The 20,146-nt window shown below is 34.2% G+C and overlaps 1 protein-coding gene across 8 annotated transcripts in view; it reads right to left on the bottom strand.

Annotated features, from left to right (window-relative positions):
* Positions 1 to 5,049: 5,049 nt before the first annotated feature.
* Positions 5,050 to 20,146, bottom strand: part of LOC111050980 (multiple C2 and transmembrane domain-containing protein) — a 300,854-nt gene continuing 285,757 nt past the window's right edge. For 7 of the 8 annotated variants that reach the window (XM_039421447.1, XM_039421450.1, XM_039421452.1 and 4 more), the window contains 4 exons: positions 19,638 to 19,727; positions 16,565 to 16,671; positions 15,554 to 15,761; positions 5,736 to 6,049 (listed from right to left, as the gene is read on the bottom strand). In XM_039421447.1, coding sequence (XP_039277381.1) covers positions 5,969 to 6,049; positions 15,554 to 15,761; positions 16,565 to 16,671; positions 19,638 to 19,727 — 486 coding nt within the window. In that variant the 3' untranslated portion in view covers positions 5,736 to 5,968. Of the gene's footprint in view, positions 6,050 to 15,553; positions 15,762 to 16,564; positions 16,672 to 19,637; positions 19,728 to 20,146 lie in introns of all 8 variants that reach the window. The other variant, XM_039421448.1, reaches the window with a different exon arrangement.

The raw sequence follows: 20,146 nt of genomic DNA, 5'->3' as shown, positions 1-20,146 counted from the left end.
GAATTAATCTCAATCCACTGTGATTAGATAGAACCTTTCTGTATGAACTATGAATATTTATTATAATTTCTTCTTTCGTAATAATTTTTATATGCTTTTGTAGGTACTCTAGAGCGGAGCTCGGTGCCCCGATATTTATCATGAATTGGAATAGGTTGTCACTGATGTTGTGTTGTTGGTAGTATACTTTTCAACATTACAGGAGTAAATAACACAAGTCGAACAAAATGTATCTTTAAATGGTTTGGTTTTTGGAATAAAGATATCATCTGAACAAGTACATTTTGTAAATTCTATCTATTAATACCAAATATCGGGGCACCGAGCTTTGCTCGTTATTTATTCATTGATAAACAGATTTATTTCATTGATAATCATTTCTTTAAATGATTGGGTAAGTACTAACAGACACAGCCCAAAATTGTTACTTACCCGAATTTTGATTTATTCACTACGAAAAATATATTTCGTCTGTGATTTATTCACAGACGAAATCATCATCTGTTTTTCCAAGGATGAATTATCCTCTTCATGTCCTTCAGAGAGTTTTCTCAGGGATGAGACCTAGTGCAATCGAATTTTGATATCATAAACCTACTATATTCCGAATTTCGTGAAAATCGTTAGAGCCGTTTCCGAGATCCGTTGAACATAAATAACCAGATAGCCAGATAACCAGATATAGAAATAGAAAAATATAAACAGATATACATAAATTGCTCGCTATTATAATAGGATAACAACTTATAGTCCAGTCAAATGGTCGTTTCTCAGGAAACAGCCCCGAAATAATTTTTTTTGATGGTTCTTTAAATATTTTGGGGCGCTGAATTCTAATCTGAAATTTGCTGACACACCAGAAGGCGACTACACCCCAACATTTTCGATTTTTTCAAGTTTTCCATTTAATCTCGAGAACCTTGAATTTTTCGAGAAAAAGCATTCTCTATATAATATTAAAGATAATAAATTTCCAATGAATTGAGTGGTCGCGCAGGACTACTTTTTGGATTTTATATCTGAAGTGTTCCACAAGATACGCAACTTTGAATGTTCGAGAAATTTGTGATATTTTCCCCATTCTCACAGTCTCGCATATGCAACGTTGCGTATCTTGTGGAACACTTCAGATGCAAAATCCAAAAAGTGGTCGAGGTTGTGATGAATTTTCTCCTCTTTTCACTCCCATGAAATATACTTCTGTTTTCAATACCGTTCAAAAGTTACAGCCAATTGAATGATGATCTTTATTTTCTCATTTTTCTTGCGATTTTACTGTTAATTAAGAGTCTCTAAAATGAGTACAATGCATGATAGAAACTTGCGATTGATCTTAAATGGGAGAAAATTTCATGCTCTATAAGCTGAGTTACCCTAAATTGATCTTGCATTACTGTTTATATCGAAAAACTGTCGAGACTGTGAAAATGAGAAAAATATCGCATATTTCTTGCAACAGCAAGGAAACTCAAACACAGGACCATTAAAAATTAAAATGAAGCAAATGAAATCAGAATAATAGTGGATGATGAAGTTATAATTTATTTTTGTCAAAGATTCACCTTCAAACTCATAGGCTTAAAATTACTAAAATTCCTGCATACAAAATATTATCATTTGTGCTTATGCTTTATATTGAGTTACACTTAGCAAAATATAACATTGTAAAGGTGGGAAAAATTAACTACATTAGGATATCTCTATTTAATACCTTGATTTTTTAATCATAATTCAAAATGTTGACATAAAATATACAAAAAATCATGCCCCCCCCCAAAAATGTTGATGGCGCAGATTGCGCCATGCCCCCCCCTTGTGGGCACCCCTGATCCACACACTTAATTTTTTAAAAGCTTTAATTCTTGATTCAATGTAATTTAATTATTGTTCTATCTGTTTTTATAAGTTGTTCTAAAGTTCCTATAATAATATGTGATATTAATTTTTTACAAATTCATTTAAAAAGTCCCTAAAATTCTAATAGTGAGGTCTGATCGACGATTTTGCCACGCGTGATGGATCCAGCCGGCACGAAATATTCTACGGCCGAATATATTTCGAATACGAAAATGGAAACAAAAGTCCACATAAAGTTATTCGAACATATAAAAGGGGATCCCCGCTATTCTACGAAAATTATACAGTGCATAAATTTGTCAATTTGGGAAAGAGTCATGACTAGGCTACTGTATAGATTTAAGGGTACCAAATTATTATAGGCTAAATGATTCTTATTCAATAAGTAGAATTTTATATTCATGCTGTACTTAGCCGAAAGGTCTATTTCCTTAGGCGAACCCTCACCCTGAAATCTTTTATTGGCAATTTTATTAAATTTTCAAATCATAATTTTTATTAGCCTACTTGGCCTATTTAGTTTTATATGCCTTATGACCCTTTTCAAGGGCTATCACCTACCTCAATTTAATCAATTTAAAATTATCACATTTTCATACAGTATCTATTATTTGAAGGTTCAACTTTATTATCATTCAATATTTACTCATTATCAGTTTGTAACTACATTTTGTATAATCTGTTCATCTATCAATTCAATTTTTTGCTATATTTGGGTATTTCTTCAACATTATATTTATATTTTCTATTCATCTCTCTGAATTTATTTCATTACACCTCCAGGTTTGTTCTTTCTTGACTGACACATATCGATCGTGCAGGACACGACCTACTTTGTAGTAGTCAGATATTGTTGAGTATCATGAATATTATTAGAAAATTATTTATTCTGGTGGTAGATGGTAGTCGATATTCATATCAAGTAATAGAATATTTTATTGGAGATATCCTCCCGAATCAAGTAAGATCGACTGCTGTCAACCTACCACATCGAGGTGTCTTGGATCCAGCATTAACTGCCAGTTAATGCCGCAAGGGGAGCTAATTGATCGCATAGACAGCATCAAAATTAAACTCGGTACTCGAAGCATCTACTGTCTTGGTTTGGCACTTTGCAATCTTACAACCTATAGTATTTATCAGAGACCCGGTTCGCCATTTTGTTTGTTGTCTTGGGCGGTCTATTATCTCTCCCAACTGTAAAACAGGTATTAGAATCTAAGTATCCTGGTCATTATTTGGAGAGTGAGTTCATTCAGAAGTTTAAATCTCTGCTTGGTCCTAGCGACATCATTGATTATAATAGGCAGATTCAAACTGAACTGCATATTATTATTGAATTTAATTTAATTTTAATTTATCACATTTCCAACTACAGCATCAGTTCGGAAGTTTACAGTTCCTACTTCGGCTACCTTTGTAGACCGCCAACCTACCAATTCAACAAACTATTTTATCAAATCAATCACTTCTATACACCGTTCACTCTGCCTAGATCATAACTTTGTTGCCATCTATGCCTTTGCAGGTCGGGCGAAGATCAACATAACCTATAATTACGAGGTACAGTTTCATAACCTCAAAGTTTCCAACTGTTTATTTGGGTTTTAGTTTAATTGTTCAAAATTTATAGTTATTTAGTGTATGTTCATGCCCCTCCACGGAGCAGAACGTGACACATGCCGACACAACATGGGACGTCGAGAAATATTTCTCATGGTTTATGGTTATAATTTTTTTTGGGTTTAATAACTCCAAGTTTATAACTATTCATTTTCGTGCACGTCCATGCCCCTCCAAGGAGCAGAACGTCACAAGCTTTAAAAAATATTTTTATTGTTGCACTTTAAGGCAATACGACTTTCAAATAAAACTAGTATAGCCTAATGAAAAACCTTGAAGTCCAAAATTATTCAAATTGAAACCCATTCACAGCAACACACTGATAACAGCGCTTGAGAAATCATTTGTAAACTCTTACAAAGAAACTTCGCGGTATCCGGAGAAGTTCCTCTTCTATTCATCATTCCAGTTCCTCATCATTATAGAAGCTATGGGTATGAACTTTTTCCTTCAAGTAACCCCATAGAAAGAAGTCACAGTTAAATCTGGTGATTTTAGATTTTCAGATCTGGTGGCCAATCTAAAAAATCATCTCACAAAGACAAATTAGACAAGGAGCGATGGTCTACCTTCTGTAACCTTGGATGGAGTGGAACTCATATGTGATGATAGGATCAAGCTGCTTGGCATGCTGATTGACAACGCACTCACTTGGGAGGTTCATGTGAATGCTGTAGTGAGAAAGGTGTTTGCTGGCTTTGCTAGCTGGTAGCGAGGAGAAGTTGTATTCTTTCTTTTATAATTACTTACTTATGAAATGTAGATAATGATTTTTGCATGGGTTCACGAGCTGCTGACTTTTTTTTCTTTTTTTTCCTTCTCATTTTTCTATTTCCATCTTGTTTTTGTTGTAGTAATCTATATTAATTTTTACTGTGCTCATCTATTATACTTTTAGTTTTACATTAATACTTATAGTTTATTCATGTACAGTGCTATTTTGTTTTGTAGTCTTGTTAGACTCAGTGGAAATTGTCATATTGTATAAATAAATAAATAAATTTCCACGACCAATCAACGGTCATGAACTTTGTAATTTAGTAATTGCTTGACATGATTTGCGAAATGAGGTAAAGCACCATCTTGTTGGAAGATTGCTTGATGAATTTCTGGTACCATCAAATGAGGCAATACTACCGCAACGTAGCCTAGTAAAGAAATCAGATTATAACTCATGGAAGTAGTAAGCGAATTGGTAAAATTCTCAATAATATGCCGCCATTTTGCATGCATAAAGGTTAGAGAGCTGAAATTTCCACAGAAAATTTTCAGATCCTACTTTGTAAACTTTGTAAAATTTAAATAGTTCGGTGCATGAATGGGCGGGCACATAATATAAAATTAAACGTGTTACCCTCTTCGTGGGACATGCTGTATAAAATACCAAGTTATTCAGATATTATTATAATAGAAATGTGGAGTGATATTGAGATCATAATCAGTAGAATTTTCAAGTCATTTTCATGCCATAGTGTTGGTGTTGAAATTTTAGAACTTGATCAATTTAATAATGCTCACAATATTCAAAAATGATTGATACCAGGATATCAAATAATAAATTAGCCAACATGAAACAATACATTTATGATTTTAGTTCAATGAAATTAAAAAAAAAAACAGACTCAGTAGTTTTTTTATAAAATTCCATTCCTTTTACTAAACTCAAATGGAGACCAAATCAACTTGATGATGGTTCAAAGAGGACAGTTTTTCATTAGTTACAATTGACATTGTATTAATTTAATGCATCTATAAATAGAATGAGAAAAGATATGTTGATGATGAATTATTTTGAAATAATGGAAAGCACATTATTTAAGCAACATCTAGATTCAAAATATCGAGTCTTGAACGTTTTTATGTTATAATGTAAAATTTACAGAGTTAATTTTTAAGAGTTATATTTACAAACTTTCTACAAATTCAACATTAATTAAAAACATTCTCTTGTAACAAATAACAATTTCAAAATCATTCGCTCTTTTTATCAACATATGAATATGAAATTCTTATAAAGCTTCACATAACATGCACAAGGTATTTATAAATATAATACACTATATCGACTGCTAGCAACTAACAATCTAATAGACTATTAATCATCGGCATGGAATATTGTTTGCTATAAACAGTATAAAATTCCAAATCAACAAATTTTGGACTATACAGATACTATCGTACAAAATAATCCAAATACAATAAATTGACAAACATCTATGGCTCACTTTATAATTTCACATAGGCTACGAGTAGCACATCCATTATTCTTCGAATTTGAGCTTTATATAATAACAACAGCTACACAGTCTTCAATTTGAACATCCTGTTCCGGAATGAGGGTAACTTTTAATACTGGAAAATGTTATCAGCTATACAAACTCAGCATATTATATACTTTAAACACAACAGTATTAAATCTAATGTCTTAAAACTACTATTGGAAAGGCTTTGGTGACTAGAACAGTTCAATTTCGGATCAACTCGCTTGCTAGGAGACTTTATGTTTTTTGCGTTGGTTTCTTCTATCCTGGTCAGAGAGTGAATGAGGCCTCAACTCCCGGAAGGCGATCTACGAAATAGAAATCAAGAGTATTAGTTCATCACTCATTCATGGATACCATAATATTATATCCTTTAATACATACAGAATGAGTGAAAAGTCCGAGAACGGCTCAATATCTAATACACAAATGTTATTTGACGATGGGTGTGATTCGGGATCCTACTCAAATTGGAAGTACTACTTTACTATTACTTCAAAAATCTGGTCCGCAATATTGAATGCAACTTTATTTTTTCAAATAGAAAGGTGGTCATGCGATACATGATTTTAATACGAAATTTTAAGAAAAAAAGAATGGCAAAAACTGCATATCGATATCTCAAACTGTTTAGAAGGTATTCACATTATTAATCAATACTATTCAAAGCAGAGAGGAGAGAAAAAAGTCAGAGAACGGCTTCATATCTCATACACAAAGGTAATTTGATGGTAGGTGTGATCGGGAATCCTACTCAAATTGTAAATACTACTTTACTATGACTTCAAAAATTTTGTCCGCCATCTTGGATCCGCCATATAGAATGCAACTTTGTTTTTTTAAATAGGAAGGTGGTCATGTAATACATGATTTCGATACGAAATTTCAAGAAAAAATGAATGGTGAAAACCGCATATCGATATCTCGAACCATTCGGAATATATTCTCATTATTAATCAATATCATGCATATCAGAAATGAAATAGATAAGTGGTATTGATTAATAATGTGAATATCTTCTGAACGGTTTGAGATATCGATGTGCGGTTTTCACCATTCATTTTTTCTTGAAATTTCGTATCAAAATCATGAGTATTGCATGACAAACGTCCTATTTAAAAAAACAAAGTTGCATTCTATATGGTGGATCCAAGATGGCGGACCAAATTTTTGAAGTCATAGTAAAGTAGGTAGTATTTTCAATTTGAGTAGGATCCCCAATCACACCCACTATCAAATTACCTTTGAGTATGAGATATTAAGCCGTTCTCGGACTTTTCACCCATCCTGTATAGTAAAATACATTATTTCATCAGAAAATACTAGTAGTTCTGTGAACAGTAGACCTCACGCAGTATTCTCATCCACAAGTACCTGATTGAAACCTTAGACCTTATGGAAATACAGCAATAGACTCAAAATTAGTAGACAGAAGGTTGGTCACTCATCTATAGTATTTTAGTTGAAATGAAATTGGAGTGGGGGAACTGCAGCCGTGACGTAGGCTGTAGTACAGAGTAGGCAGAATATCGCATTCTTGAAAATCATACGGTGACCTATAGTCAAATTATATAACACAAACATTTTTTGACATGCAAGCTTTCTGTTTCTGCTTTACAATGATTATCAAAACATTTGAATAATACAAGCATTTTGCAATATAGAAGCAAAAAACCCACATCCTAACCTTCCCTTTCAAACACTTAAGGTTTCTTTATCTACTAGGTTGTGTTTATATTTTGTAGTTTGGCTATACATCAGCTTGTGAATTTCGGGGATGAGATATTTTGATTCACGTAGAACATGTGCTCGATACCAGCATGTGTTCAGTGCATTTATATGAATGAAATTCATTGAATTTATCGGGATCGGTTTATTGTTTTATTGAAATGCATTGGTTTATCAAGATTTTTTATGGGTTAATCTGAAATTATAATAGTATAACGTTGTCTACTAACGCTTTTCCAGCTTATTAACTTTTTCATGTCACGTGTTTAAATTCTTGAAAAACTTTCAACTTCATTTTATTCATACAAGTTGAATGAACTTGATATATTGAACAACATCATTAGAATCGGTGAATAATTCGCTATAAGTATGGAGAATTTTCAAGTTCTAGGTCAATCTTGAGGGGATTAAACAACGATGTATTTGAAGATACAGTGAATAAACTGTATGCTCAGTGTGGTTACTCTATCACTTTTTTACTACACGTGACGTCACGCTGGCGTTCCCCCCACCACTTCGAATCTTACACCTGTGAGTGATCAACCTTCTGTCTACTAACGTTGCAATAGACTGGCTTCTCCACACATCTGTGTAATCACTTGTCAGCTGATCTATGATGAATAATTGTATAGTCTGATTTTTACTCTAATATTGGCGTATGAAGGGGCTCCTTTTATATTGTCCTTGAAATGAAAAATTTCCAAAATCCTTGTATATACGTCGATGCGCAATTAAAAAAGGAACATACCTGCCAAATTTCATGAAAATCTATTACCGCGTGATTAAATCTATTTTCGTGAAAATCGTTAGAGCCGTTTTTGAGATCCGTTGGTCATAAATAAATACCCAAATAAATAAATATATACAGACATTGCTCGCCTAATATAATAGGATTTTATTGATATCGAAAAGTGGCACTATAATTATCCTTTTTAAATTTAAAAAAATATATATATTGTTAATTGTGATAATCTTTTCAACAACCTTCATCAGATCAAAAGGTTCAGCAACATGCCACGAATAAAATCCTAAAGGGTTTTGACTGTGTCTGTTATACTATGACGCGGACTAGCTACAGCCGGGTATGGGTCGAGGTCAGTGTCCGTACTGACTGGTGGAGATATCGGACCTACACTTCTCCCCCTATCCTGATTCTTTACCCACTGCTTTTTTCGCGAGATTTTCAAGTTCAAGGGAAGAGTGTTTGACAGTTCTGATTATCAGATCCCTACAAATATTTCTACTAATAAAGGCAGCAGTACGCAGTCTGAACCGACTGCGAGCTGACGGCGGGCAGACTGGATCTGCGAGCCCAGAAAGAGGATTTTCTATAGGGTTTAAGGTAAGAGCTATGGGGTAAAGGTATGGTGGATCAATAGAGTCGTTAGTGGTATTTAAGATATAGTTAAATCGGGTACGGTATAGGGTGTAAGCTATAGAGAATAGGGTACAGGGTATGAGGTATGGGGTATAGGGAACAGAGAATCAATAATAAAATTATTATTCTCTACAGCAAACAGATGCTTGTTCAATAATCCGCAATCTGACAATTGCGCTTTATCGATCATCAAATTGATCCTGCTAGCCCAGTATGGGATATAAGTTTTCAATACAGGATATTCAAGTTAAGATTCAGTATACAGAGTTTTAGGTGTTGGATTTCTGAATCGCGAGCCTGTAGCTGCGAAAGGATCTTGACGTAGCGTGATGTAGCGCGACGGTTATTAAGGGCTAATCTGTATCAACCCTTAAGGGAATGTAAATCACTCTCAATCGTACGAAACGCTTTTTAATTAATAGTCAGTATGTCGACTATTATGAGAGGATAGAAAGGATTTTCACAGACACAGTCTGTAGAATAATATCAGGAAGACAACAGTTTGTCGTTGTCAGGGTAGGAAAGGAATCTACCAGGATTGTCCACAAGGAAAATATCTAGTCAGAGACTCCTAATCCAGGGAAAGATATTGATGGGATTTTCCAAGCAATTGCCAGCCTGAGGACTGCAACAAAATCGATCTCTAATTTGCAACTGAGATCACTGGAAAATTCGTGAATTTTCCACAGGGAAAACCAGCAAATAATATTTGCTATTAAAGGGGATAGGTTTCTAGGAATTTTATAAAAGGATTTGCGGGTCTGAAAAACCGCGACTAGGATGATCTCGAATCTGGAACTGAGATCAGGAAGGATTTCAGTACAGGAAAAGTTGGGAGAAAGTAAGAGAAAGCTTGTCACAGTCTGATTACTTCGACCGGGAAGTTCTTGAGCTGTACCTGAGAGCTGGAAGGATTTTGGAATAGGAAAAGTTAAGAGAAAGTATGAGGAAGTTTGTCACAGTCTGATGACTTCGACCGGGAAATTCTCAAGCTGTACCTGAGAGCTGGAAAGATTTTAGAATAGGGAAAGTTGAGAGAAAATAAGAGGAAGGACATAGCAGTCTGTCAACTTCGACAGGGACAAACTCAAGTTGCACCTGAGTTCTCTAGGAGAAGGATTGGGATTTTCCTACTAGGAATTATAACTAGTCTGGAACTGCTATACAAAAATAAATACAGGGGCCACTCTACAATATGAAAACTAAGCAAGGAAAATTTACTCTCAAAGAATAGGAATTTTCCTACAAGGATGAAAGTTAAAAGGGAAAAATTATTTTTAACAAGGACAGGGATCCCCCCCCCACAAGAATAAAAAATCAATCAGGATTTGCAGGTCTGAAAAACCGCGACTAGGATGATCTCGAATCTGGAACTGAAATCAGGAAGGACTTTAGTACAGGAAGAGTTAGGTGAAAGTAAGAGGAAGCTTGTCGCATCTTATGACTTCGACCGGGAAGTTCTTAAGCTGTACTTGAGAGCTGGAAGGATTTTGGAATAGGGAGAGTTAAGAGAAAGTACGAGGAAGTTTGTCACAGTCTAATGACTTTGACTGGGAAGTTCTCAAGCTGTACCTGAGAGCTGGAAGGATTTAAGGATAGGAGAAGTTGAGAGAAAGTATGAGGAAGTTTGTCGCAGTCTGATGACTTCGACCAGTAAGTTCACAAGCTGTACCTGTGAGCTGGAAGGATTCCAGAATAGGGAAAATTAGGAAAAAATAAGAGAAAGGACGTCGCAGTCTGTTAACTTCAACAGGGACAAACTCAAGTTGCACCTGAGTTCTCTAGGAAAAGGATTGAGATTTTCCTACTAAGAATTATAGCTAGTCCAAAACTGCTATGCAAAAATAAATACAGGGGCCACTCTACAATATGAAAACTAAGCAAGGAAAATTTACTCTCAGAGAATAGGAATTTCCCTACAAGGATGATATTTAACAGGGAAAAATTATCTTTAACAAGGGCATGGATCCCCTCACAAGAATGAATTATAACTTTGTTGAAGTTCTGACACTGTGTTACTAGTAAATATTTGTAAAAAACACTTACTTTTGATTGGAGTCTTGAGGAATGCATTTCACTCCTGAAGAGGAGCTTCATCAGCCTGACACCAGGGGCACTTGCTCTTATGGGTTGGACTGTGTGGCCAAAATGTGGGAAAATATCACATTTGATTTGAAGTAAGGTTGATCATTTTATAAGTTGGATTTGTCATAGTGGAGGTGTTTGAAAATTTTGTATTGTTCTAGTGTGTTGAGTCTCTGGCTTTTTTGAAGAATGTGTAGGATTTCGATATCTGTATGTATGTTTTTGTGATTGTGTCCTGTGGCTATTAAATGTTCTGCATATGTAGATTCTGAATTTGAATTTACTGCTTTTATGTGCTCATTGTATCTTATTTTGAAGCTACGGCCGGTCTGCCCAATATAGAATTTTGGGCATGTATTACATTTTAGCTTATAAATTCCTGTCTTTTCAAATTGTGAGCTGTCTATTTTTCGTGTTTTTAGTTGGGTGTTCAAGTTGTTGTTGTTTCTAAATGCTGTTTTGTAGCCTGAATTTTTGAATATGTTTGCTATGGATTGTGATTTTTGATTGAAATATGTTAGTGTGACATATTTATTGGGATTTGGGGGTTTCTGTTTCTTGTTTTTCATTTTATGAAGTATTTTGTCTATTACATTGGATGAGTAGCCATTGTTTTGTGCCAGATATTTTATAGTGTTCAATTCTGTCTGGTAGTCTTCTTTTGTAAGTGGGATGCTTATTAGTCTATGGATCATGGAGTTAAAGGCAGCAAGTTTGTGTTGTGGTGGATGGTTTGATGTTCCATGTATGAGTGTATCTGTCATTGTGGGCTTTCTGAAAATATTAAATCTTGGTTTGTTGTCCTGTTTTGATATGGAGAGGTCCAGAAAGTTTAGGGCATTGTTGGTTTCATATTCTGCAGTGAAATGTATGTTTTTGTGTATTTTGTTCAATTCTGAGAGGAGTTGATCACATTGTCTGGCATTTCCTTTGTAGAGCAGTATTATGTCATCAACATATCTTTTCCAATAAATGATTTTTTCTGCATGTTTATTTTTGAATATTTTTGTTTCTTCCATGTGTTGCAGGAAAATTTCAGCTAGTTTACAGGAGATTGGGCTTCCCATTGGAAAACCCTCTTTTTGACTGAAGTATTTTTGATCATGAGTGAAGTAATTTTGTGATGTTATGATTTTTAATATTTCTATTAGCTCTCTGGTGTGTTCTGGTGGATTGTTGTCCACTATGACAAATCCAACCTATTAAATGATCAACTTAACCTCAAATCAAATGTAATATTTTCCCACATTTTGGCCACACAGTCCAACCCATAAGAGCAAGCGCCCCTGGTGTCAGGCTGATGAAGCTCCTCTTCAGGAGTGAAATGCATTCCTCAAGACTCCATTCAAAAGTAAGTGTTTTTTCAAATATTTACTAGTAACACAGTGTCAGAACTTCAACAAAGTTATTATATAGTGTTTCGTCATGGAAAGCAACTTCAATTTCAACACTGCAGGACCAGCAGACTTCCAAAACTTCAGGAAACTTGCTTTGAAGGTTAGGACTTTGGCCTTACACATAAAATTCAATAAGAAATGTCTAAAACTGAATATCACACAATCTTATGCTAGAATCAACATAAAATCAAAAGACAAAGCTGCTCAAATAACCAAAACAAAGTCTCAAATACTATTTATAAAAGAATCAATAGAACAGCAACACAAACAGAAAGATGATTTTAACCTCAAACTGTATAGGTTACACCTGGAAATAGCCCACAAATACAAAGAGCATATTGTATTAGAAACTATTAACCATACAAACTCATGGGTAGAACACAAATTGAAGAAAATTCAGGAAAATCATGATAGAAAAATTGCAAACCTAACCCCAAAAGAAAAATTGTTCACCACAACACAAAAATTCCATCCTAGAACAGTAAACCTGACACAAATATCATTTGACAACAATGAGATGAAATTATTGAATAAGGGGCTAAAATATAACATGAAAAAACAAAATCAAAACTGAATGAAGCAATAGATGTAGAAACTAACATCCAAAAAATGACCTCAGATGAGCAGGATCAAGTGAGACATGAAGCACTAAAAATCATAAAAAAGTCCAACCAAAATCATCACTACCCCACATTAACAGAAGAAAAAACTTTACTCTCCATAAAAGAAAAGGCAAAAACTCACAATTTAACATTCACAAAAGCTGACAAAGGAAACAGCATGGTTATAATCCACAATGATGATCTGAACAAAAAAATAGATGAATTTATCCTGGAAAATAATATAAACCAAATCCAGAAAGACCCAACAATTCCCAAGGAAAATCCCCAAGGAAAATCTAACTTCGAGTTGTCCAGAACTCATCTCATAATATTCCATTCAATAATATAGAGAATAGAATATTATCCCTCTAGAAAACGACTATTGGGAAACGGCATGGAACGCGGCCATACACAAACCCGTTTGCTGAACTACTGACTGACTCCTCGCAGAGCAGGGTCCATGGAAAAATGGGAGGCAAGGGGAAAAGAGATTACCAGCAAATAGGAGTCTCAGGAGACGATCACGCCACCGATCATGTGACAGGGAATGATTCAGATGATCTTGATGCTGAGGGTGTATTTAATGATGACAATATTGCTGATTTCTATAATAGATTAGGCCGGTAAACAATCTTTCTTTCCAGAAATTACAAGAAGCGGCTACTCTGGTGCAACTGCTGCTGACTGCATGTTAGATAAAGGATTCTCAAACTAGTAAACAGAATCTGGGAATTTCTGGTTAAGATGAATCAGCTGATGATAATTTGCAGGGTTGTCGCCAATGATGACTCTAAGCTTAGCAAAATAAATTCGACTGTCGACCCTATTTTACCTCTAAAGAAAATTATCCAAATCATATGGAAAATGATGATTCTCCTTTCATCACAAAATTCACTTTGTGACACCTTCTTTGCATTAATTTATCGAGATTGCATTCAGAAAAAAGCAAACAGTTGAGAATGAAAAGACATGGCACAGTGAGTATACCTAACCTTACAAAATGATCCTTACAAGATGTAGTGGATGGGATACCAATCATTCTTCTCAGAGCCTTCTTTTGCCACAATAATACATCTCTAGCACCAGGAGCATCACCCCAGATCAGAGTCCCATACAACATGGGAAAATGCATGATAGGCATTGATGACCAAATCTAAGCTAGAACAATTTGCTTGTTCAATTTGCCAAGTAAATATGTCACTCTGGATTTACAAAGTTCTGTATGAGTTTTCCACCTCAGCTTAGAATCTATGTGTACGGAATGCCTAAAAACTTGACATTCTTGTTCTCCCTAGCAGGTTTTAAGCTGAACAGTAAGGACTCTGTTTTGTTTCTATTAACAATCAACCTATTAACATATTAACCAATACTCAGCTTTATCAACAACTAGTGCTGTTCTCTGGCTAAGTTTTACTGGGTCTTTATCATTTATCAAAAATGTAGTATCATCTGCATATAATATGCATCTACCCCCACTTGCATATGATCAGTAAGGCCATGTCTGGTCATATAGACCATAAAAAGGAATGGTCCGAGGACAGAGCCCTATGGAACCCCATTCTTAATACCAAGTACCCAAAACTTGTTATTCACTATTTTGGTGGTTTGAAACCTGTTATTCATGTAAGACTTCAAACAATTATATTCAATACCCCTCAATCAATAGTATTCTATCTTTCCATGTAGAATTGTGTGGTCTACAATGTCAAAAGTCTTATTGAGTCTAGAATTGAATGTGTGTAAACCACATGGATGTGTTATAAAACCGCTAATGGCTTTGCCCTCCCAATCGCCTCTTATGGATGTACAGCCTCCGTGTTTTGCGCTCCGGCTAGAAGGCGGGCTTCCCAGGCCCAATCACCTTTTATGACTGTATAGGGTTGGATAGAAGCCTCCGCACTTCGCGCTCTGGTTGGGTGGCGGGCTTTGCCCGCACAATTGCCTTTTACGACTGTACAAGGGAGGGCAGGTTAATTAGTAACAATCGGAAGATATTGTTGATCAGAAACTAAAATTCATCAAAATTGATTTTTTCCTCAATTTTCACTCATTTTTGAAAAAATCATAACTCAGTACTCATTGGAGATAGAGAGTTCCGAATGATCTCATTTCATTCAGAATTTCGTAATCTGAAAAAAGGCGGAAGCAAATTTTTCTTTCCGATCACGAGATTTGGCAGAAATAGCTGAAAACTTGAAAATGAGCCGAAAATACGAGGTATTTTGGCCACCCTGTATCTAGCACAAGGAAATTTCGCATGAAAAAATTGGTTCTGGACTTCTACTCTTATGTACCCAAATAATATATTAGAAAATCAGAACTACAATATAAATTGCATGCACCAATGTATATAGTGACTGGACTATTACTGAATTCATGATGATCGTCAATTCGTTTCCAACAACGCAACTGAAAGAGTAAAATTAGCTAAACCAATTCATAATGATTCTATTAATTTGGCTTGCTTTATGTATGTTGTTCTTCTGGTTGATTTATTTCTATAAGATTGTTCTCCACACTCACAACATGAGACTCAACTGATTTGATATGATAGCCCACTTAATCTATAATTGATCTTAAGATTGTTTCAACAGTAAATGTTGAAGCTAATAAATGACTCACCAAATCTTCATTGTCTGGAACTCTAGAGAGAAGATCTAGGACTTCATTGTTTGGAACGGTGTGGGGCCTTATCAATTTCCTAGCGAATTTGTTAACGCCCCAAGCCATGATCAGATATCGCATTGGAATCCAGTAGAGCACAATGGCACCACAAGTCAGGAGGAGCACAGCCAGGTAACTAAGGAAGGGTACTGTGAAATTGAACGTACTGAAAACCGAAACAAAATATATATTCATTTATCATTTGTTACAAAATAACAGATTTATCTATATAGGGATCTTGAAATAATTTTTAAATTGAATAAAAAAGTAGGCCTACGGCCTACCTTATTTGTCTTTATGAAGACACAACTAGTTTCGGCCCATTATGCCATTTTGAAGCGACGAGAATAAAATGATTAGGAAGTACAGTAAACAAATATTTTTGTCACGTTATTAATAACATCGCAGTATTTCCACTTAAAACATAACTACTCATGTTTCACAAGTTAAGAATCTTCCATTAGAAGATAAGTTGAATATCTTAAGGGCTGAGGAATCTAGATCTTGGTTTGTGATATTATAACACTAAACAGGAATGCACTCTTCAGAGCTAATATAGTAATGTAGATCATACTGGTCTGATAGATTATTCTTGGTGATCATTAGTCTTTCTTATTGTTTATTTGTTATTGATTTATGAAACAGCCAATTAATTTCATGTTATATAAACAAATACTAGGTATTTGTTATTGATTTATAAAGTAGTCAATTTTTTACATGTTATATAAATAGATACTAGTTATATATTATTCCATTATATTTTTATATTTTCAAGACATACAAATTTTCAATGGGTAGGCTACTGGATTTATCGACTCATATAGCTTTTGTAATTAGTCTGTTGATCAAAGAATGTCTATTTCACATTGAAAACAATACACAATAATTTGTTCAAATAGTTTTATACAAATTGCTAACGTTTTGTTTTATATTCATCTTTCTCAAGTTTTGAAACTAAGATTGACTCACTTTTTTATGCTTTCACCTAAAGAAGCTATATATCCTATAGAGTTTTGAACAGTTTGCGTTACTTCTTGGATGGCTTGTAACCTCTCTTTCAAGCTTTTTTTTTCCTCCTGGAAAGAGAAACAATGCATGAAGACAATTTTCAAAATTTAATCAATGACACTGAGTTACCGTCTAGAAGTGATCACTTGTAGATACCATAGAATAGATTCTCGATTCAAATATGTTAAAAATATTCATTCTTATCTTCTACATTCTTATATTACATACCAAATAGGCCTAATTCATGAATTTCGTACAAAGTTAGTCCTATGATTCGTCATAATACTAATCCAACCAACCTTTGTCCACTCTGGATTTCTAAACGAAAAAACGCTTTTCTTAATCTTTGGATTTTGAGTAATCCAAAGCAGAATTCAAAATTACTGAATATCAATAGCATAAATATAACCCTTCAAGGGGTTTGGAGAAACCTTGATTAGCTTTGACGTAAATAATTATTGCTAATAAAAAAAGAGAAAATGGAGGCGTAGAAGTGCAAGCATTATTCTGTCAGCACCAAATCTGAATTTAATTTATGTAAATCAATTATGAATACTACTAATTTTCTCTCATTAACTCTTTTGGAAAGATGAATTTCAGACGTTAAATCACCAACAGGTTCAGAACATAAGGAAAAATACTTATTTGGATTTTGAATAATCCGAAGCAGAATTCAAAATGACTGAATATCAATGGTATAGACCCTTCAAGGAGTTTGAGAAATCTTGATAAGCTTTGATGGAAATAGTTATTACTACACTATAATAAAAAAATGATAATACCGAGACGAGGAAGTGCGAGCACCCTTCTGTCAGCAATGAATTTGAATTGAATTTATATAAATCAATGATGAATACTACTCAATTTCCAACTCCCTTGGAAAAATGAATTTCAGTCATAAAATCACTACCAGGGGCCAGTTTCATAAAACTTATAAGTCACGTAATACAGGAGAATCACCATTCCATTTACATGCCCAGTCCCCTATTCCATAAAAACTTAGAAGTCCTATAATACAGGAAAAGCTGATTTTATCGGCTATATTGAGCATGTAATTGGAATGGTGATTGTCCTGTATTACACGTGACTTAAGAGTTTTATGAAACAGGACCCAGGTTGTAATATTTCATATTATTACAATCGCTATTAAATCATATCCAATGTACCTAGAATACAATGTATCCTAGGTACCTTGATCATATCAATATAAAGTAAATTTGATTATACAATATCGATCTCTCGATATTTCGATATATGTACCATAGTATCGATTATCGATCTTTTCATCGATCATCATTATTTTGTATTTGATAGCTAAATTATCAATAGTTTATTCAGAATGAGATAGTAAATGAATTAATCACTTTAAATAAAATCAATTTATTCATTAATTATTTTAGAAGTACCACAATGACCTGAAGAATAACTTAATTGAGATTAACTCTAAAATTACAATTTAATCTTTAAAAGGTTTGTAATGGAGAACTATTAGGATTTCCGAGCTGGATTTTAGGATTTTAGAGCTGGAACAGGTCTTGTTTTTTTAAGGCATCAAAGGATTGTACTCAATTTCTTATTAGCTCTTGGTATATTATGTGATAATTAATGTATTATCCACTTAATGGAAATAAAAGTATTTTGTCATTAAAAGAAACTTAGTGAAGGCATTTTATACCATATGAGTTTTCTAATTTCTTTCATCGATTCTAATTTAATCAACAAATGTAAGTTCATAGCCTATGTGGTACAAGTCTCGCGGTAAGCTTTTTCATCTACATATAAAATCTATATAAAATATAAGTTTTTCATTATATTTTATATATATATTTTTTTGCACCACAGCCCAATATGAGCTTTGGCCGCCTCCACTACAGCTCTGCACTCTTCTAGATTCTCTGTAATTCGTTTCCATTCTCTACATCCCATTTTTTGGAGATCGTCTCTTACTTCATCCTCCCACCTCATTCTTGGTCTTCCTCTCTTCCTTCTTGAATGTAGCCTCTCCTTGAATATTATTTTAAGCATTCATTCTACAGATATGTCCAAACCACCAAACCACCTGAGCCATTGCGCCTTTATGAATTTTACAATACTTCGGCCTCGAGCTCTGAATTGGTTCTTCTCCTCCATTCTTTAACTGGACCATAAATCTTTCTCGGAATTTTCCTTTCAAAAACGCCTAGATGGTTCTTGTCTTCTTTTGTTAACGTCCAAGATTCACAGCCATACGTTACAACAGGTCGAACAAGGCTTTAATCAATTTTGAGTTTTGTATTTCTACATATGAGCCTGTTCTTCAAAAGTTTCAATTTACTGAAGTATGCTCTATTTCCAGCCAATACTCTTTGCTTTATGCTGAAACTCATCTTGTTTTCGTTATTAATTAATTATATATTGAAGCATATTTTTGATAATAAAATCAACATCTAGGCCCACTTGTCATGATCAATATCCCTGTATTACAATGTATCTTATTGGTATCAAAAGGCTTTAATACATTAATGTTCGATATCCATTCCCAATTTTCTCTTTTATCTGTCCACTTTCCTTATTATACTACCGTAGGTTATGAAAAGTAAAATTCAAGTTAATTCAAAACCGATGTCTCATCCATTGGGGAACAGGATACAAGTTATGGCCCGATTGCCCTTGGCAATTATATAACTGTAACACCTCAAGGTTCAGAACCTTGATTCAGAGCAATTGATTACTCCAGCAAGTACATCTCTAGTATAATGACATGACATCATAATGAACAATTCTTCAAAGACGTTCAACAAGTCTCTTTTACTCATGAATTCAAAATCAAACATAAATTTATTTTAATTCTTGAATTCAGAGATTTTTAATGAATTGTTCTCCTAGTATTTATATCGAAAAGTCACTTATTGTCAAGATTATCATCCACTGATAGTTCAGCTAGGAGCAATATAGAGACAAATCAGACACAGATGATTATCGAGTATATTCAACAAAAATTGATCAGTAGAAATAGAATGATAATGAAGAGTACAGTTTTCATGAGGAAACTGACCTTATCTTTATCCTCGTCATCATCGTCATCATCTCCGAGAGGTTCATCCTCTTCTTCGCTCACAGCCCACGCACCTGTCAATGACTGCACCTGCCATTTCAACACAATTGGTGACTCAAGACAAAAACATGGCAACTAGCATGCATTTTGATTGGTGCATGCAAATTGACATGTTTTCATCAAAATAAAGTCAAATTACAATAATTTCTATAATAATGATGAGCTATTGAATATTTTACTGATTCCGTGTTATTTTATCCAATTATGAAATACACTTTTCAGTAATAACTGGACCTAATAGAAACGGTTTATTCATGAGGTCTGACTGAGGGGAGTATATAGTAGCATTTTAAAGATTCTTATTGTAGGAGAAGCCTTTACCTTTGTTCAAAAGATTATGCGAGGCCTAAGCTTTAACTATTCAATTCATTGGTGGAAAGAAATATGAGACGAAAGTGATTCCTCTGAAAGGTGGAAGAAATTAATTTAGAATTAGCATCAATCTCATA

The sequence above is a fragment of the Nilaparvata lugens genome, chromosome 2, assembly GCF_014356525.2.
Source record: "Nilaparvata lugens isolate BPH chromosome 2, ASM1435652v1, whole genome shotgun sequence".
NCBI classification, from domain to species: domain Eukaryota; kingdom Metazoa; phylum Arthropoda; class Insecta; order Hemiptera; family Delphacidae; genus Nilaparvata; species Nilaparvata lugens.
This window is presented reverse-complemented; position numbering and strand designations above follow the sequence as displayed.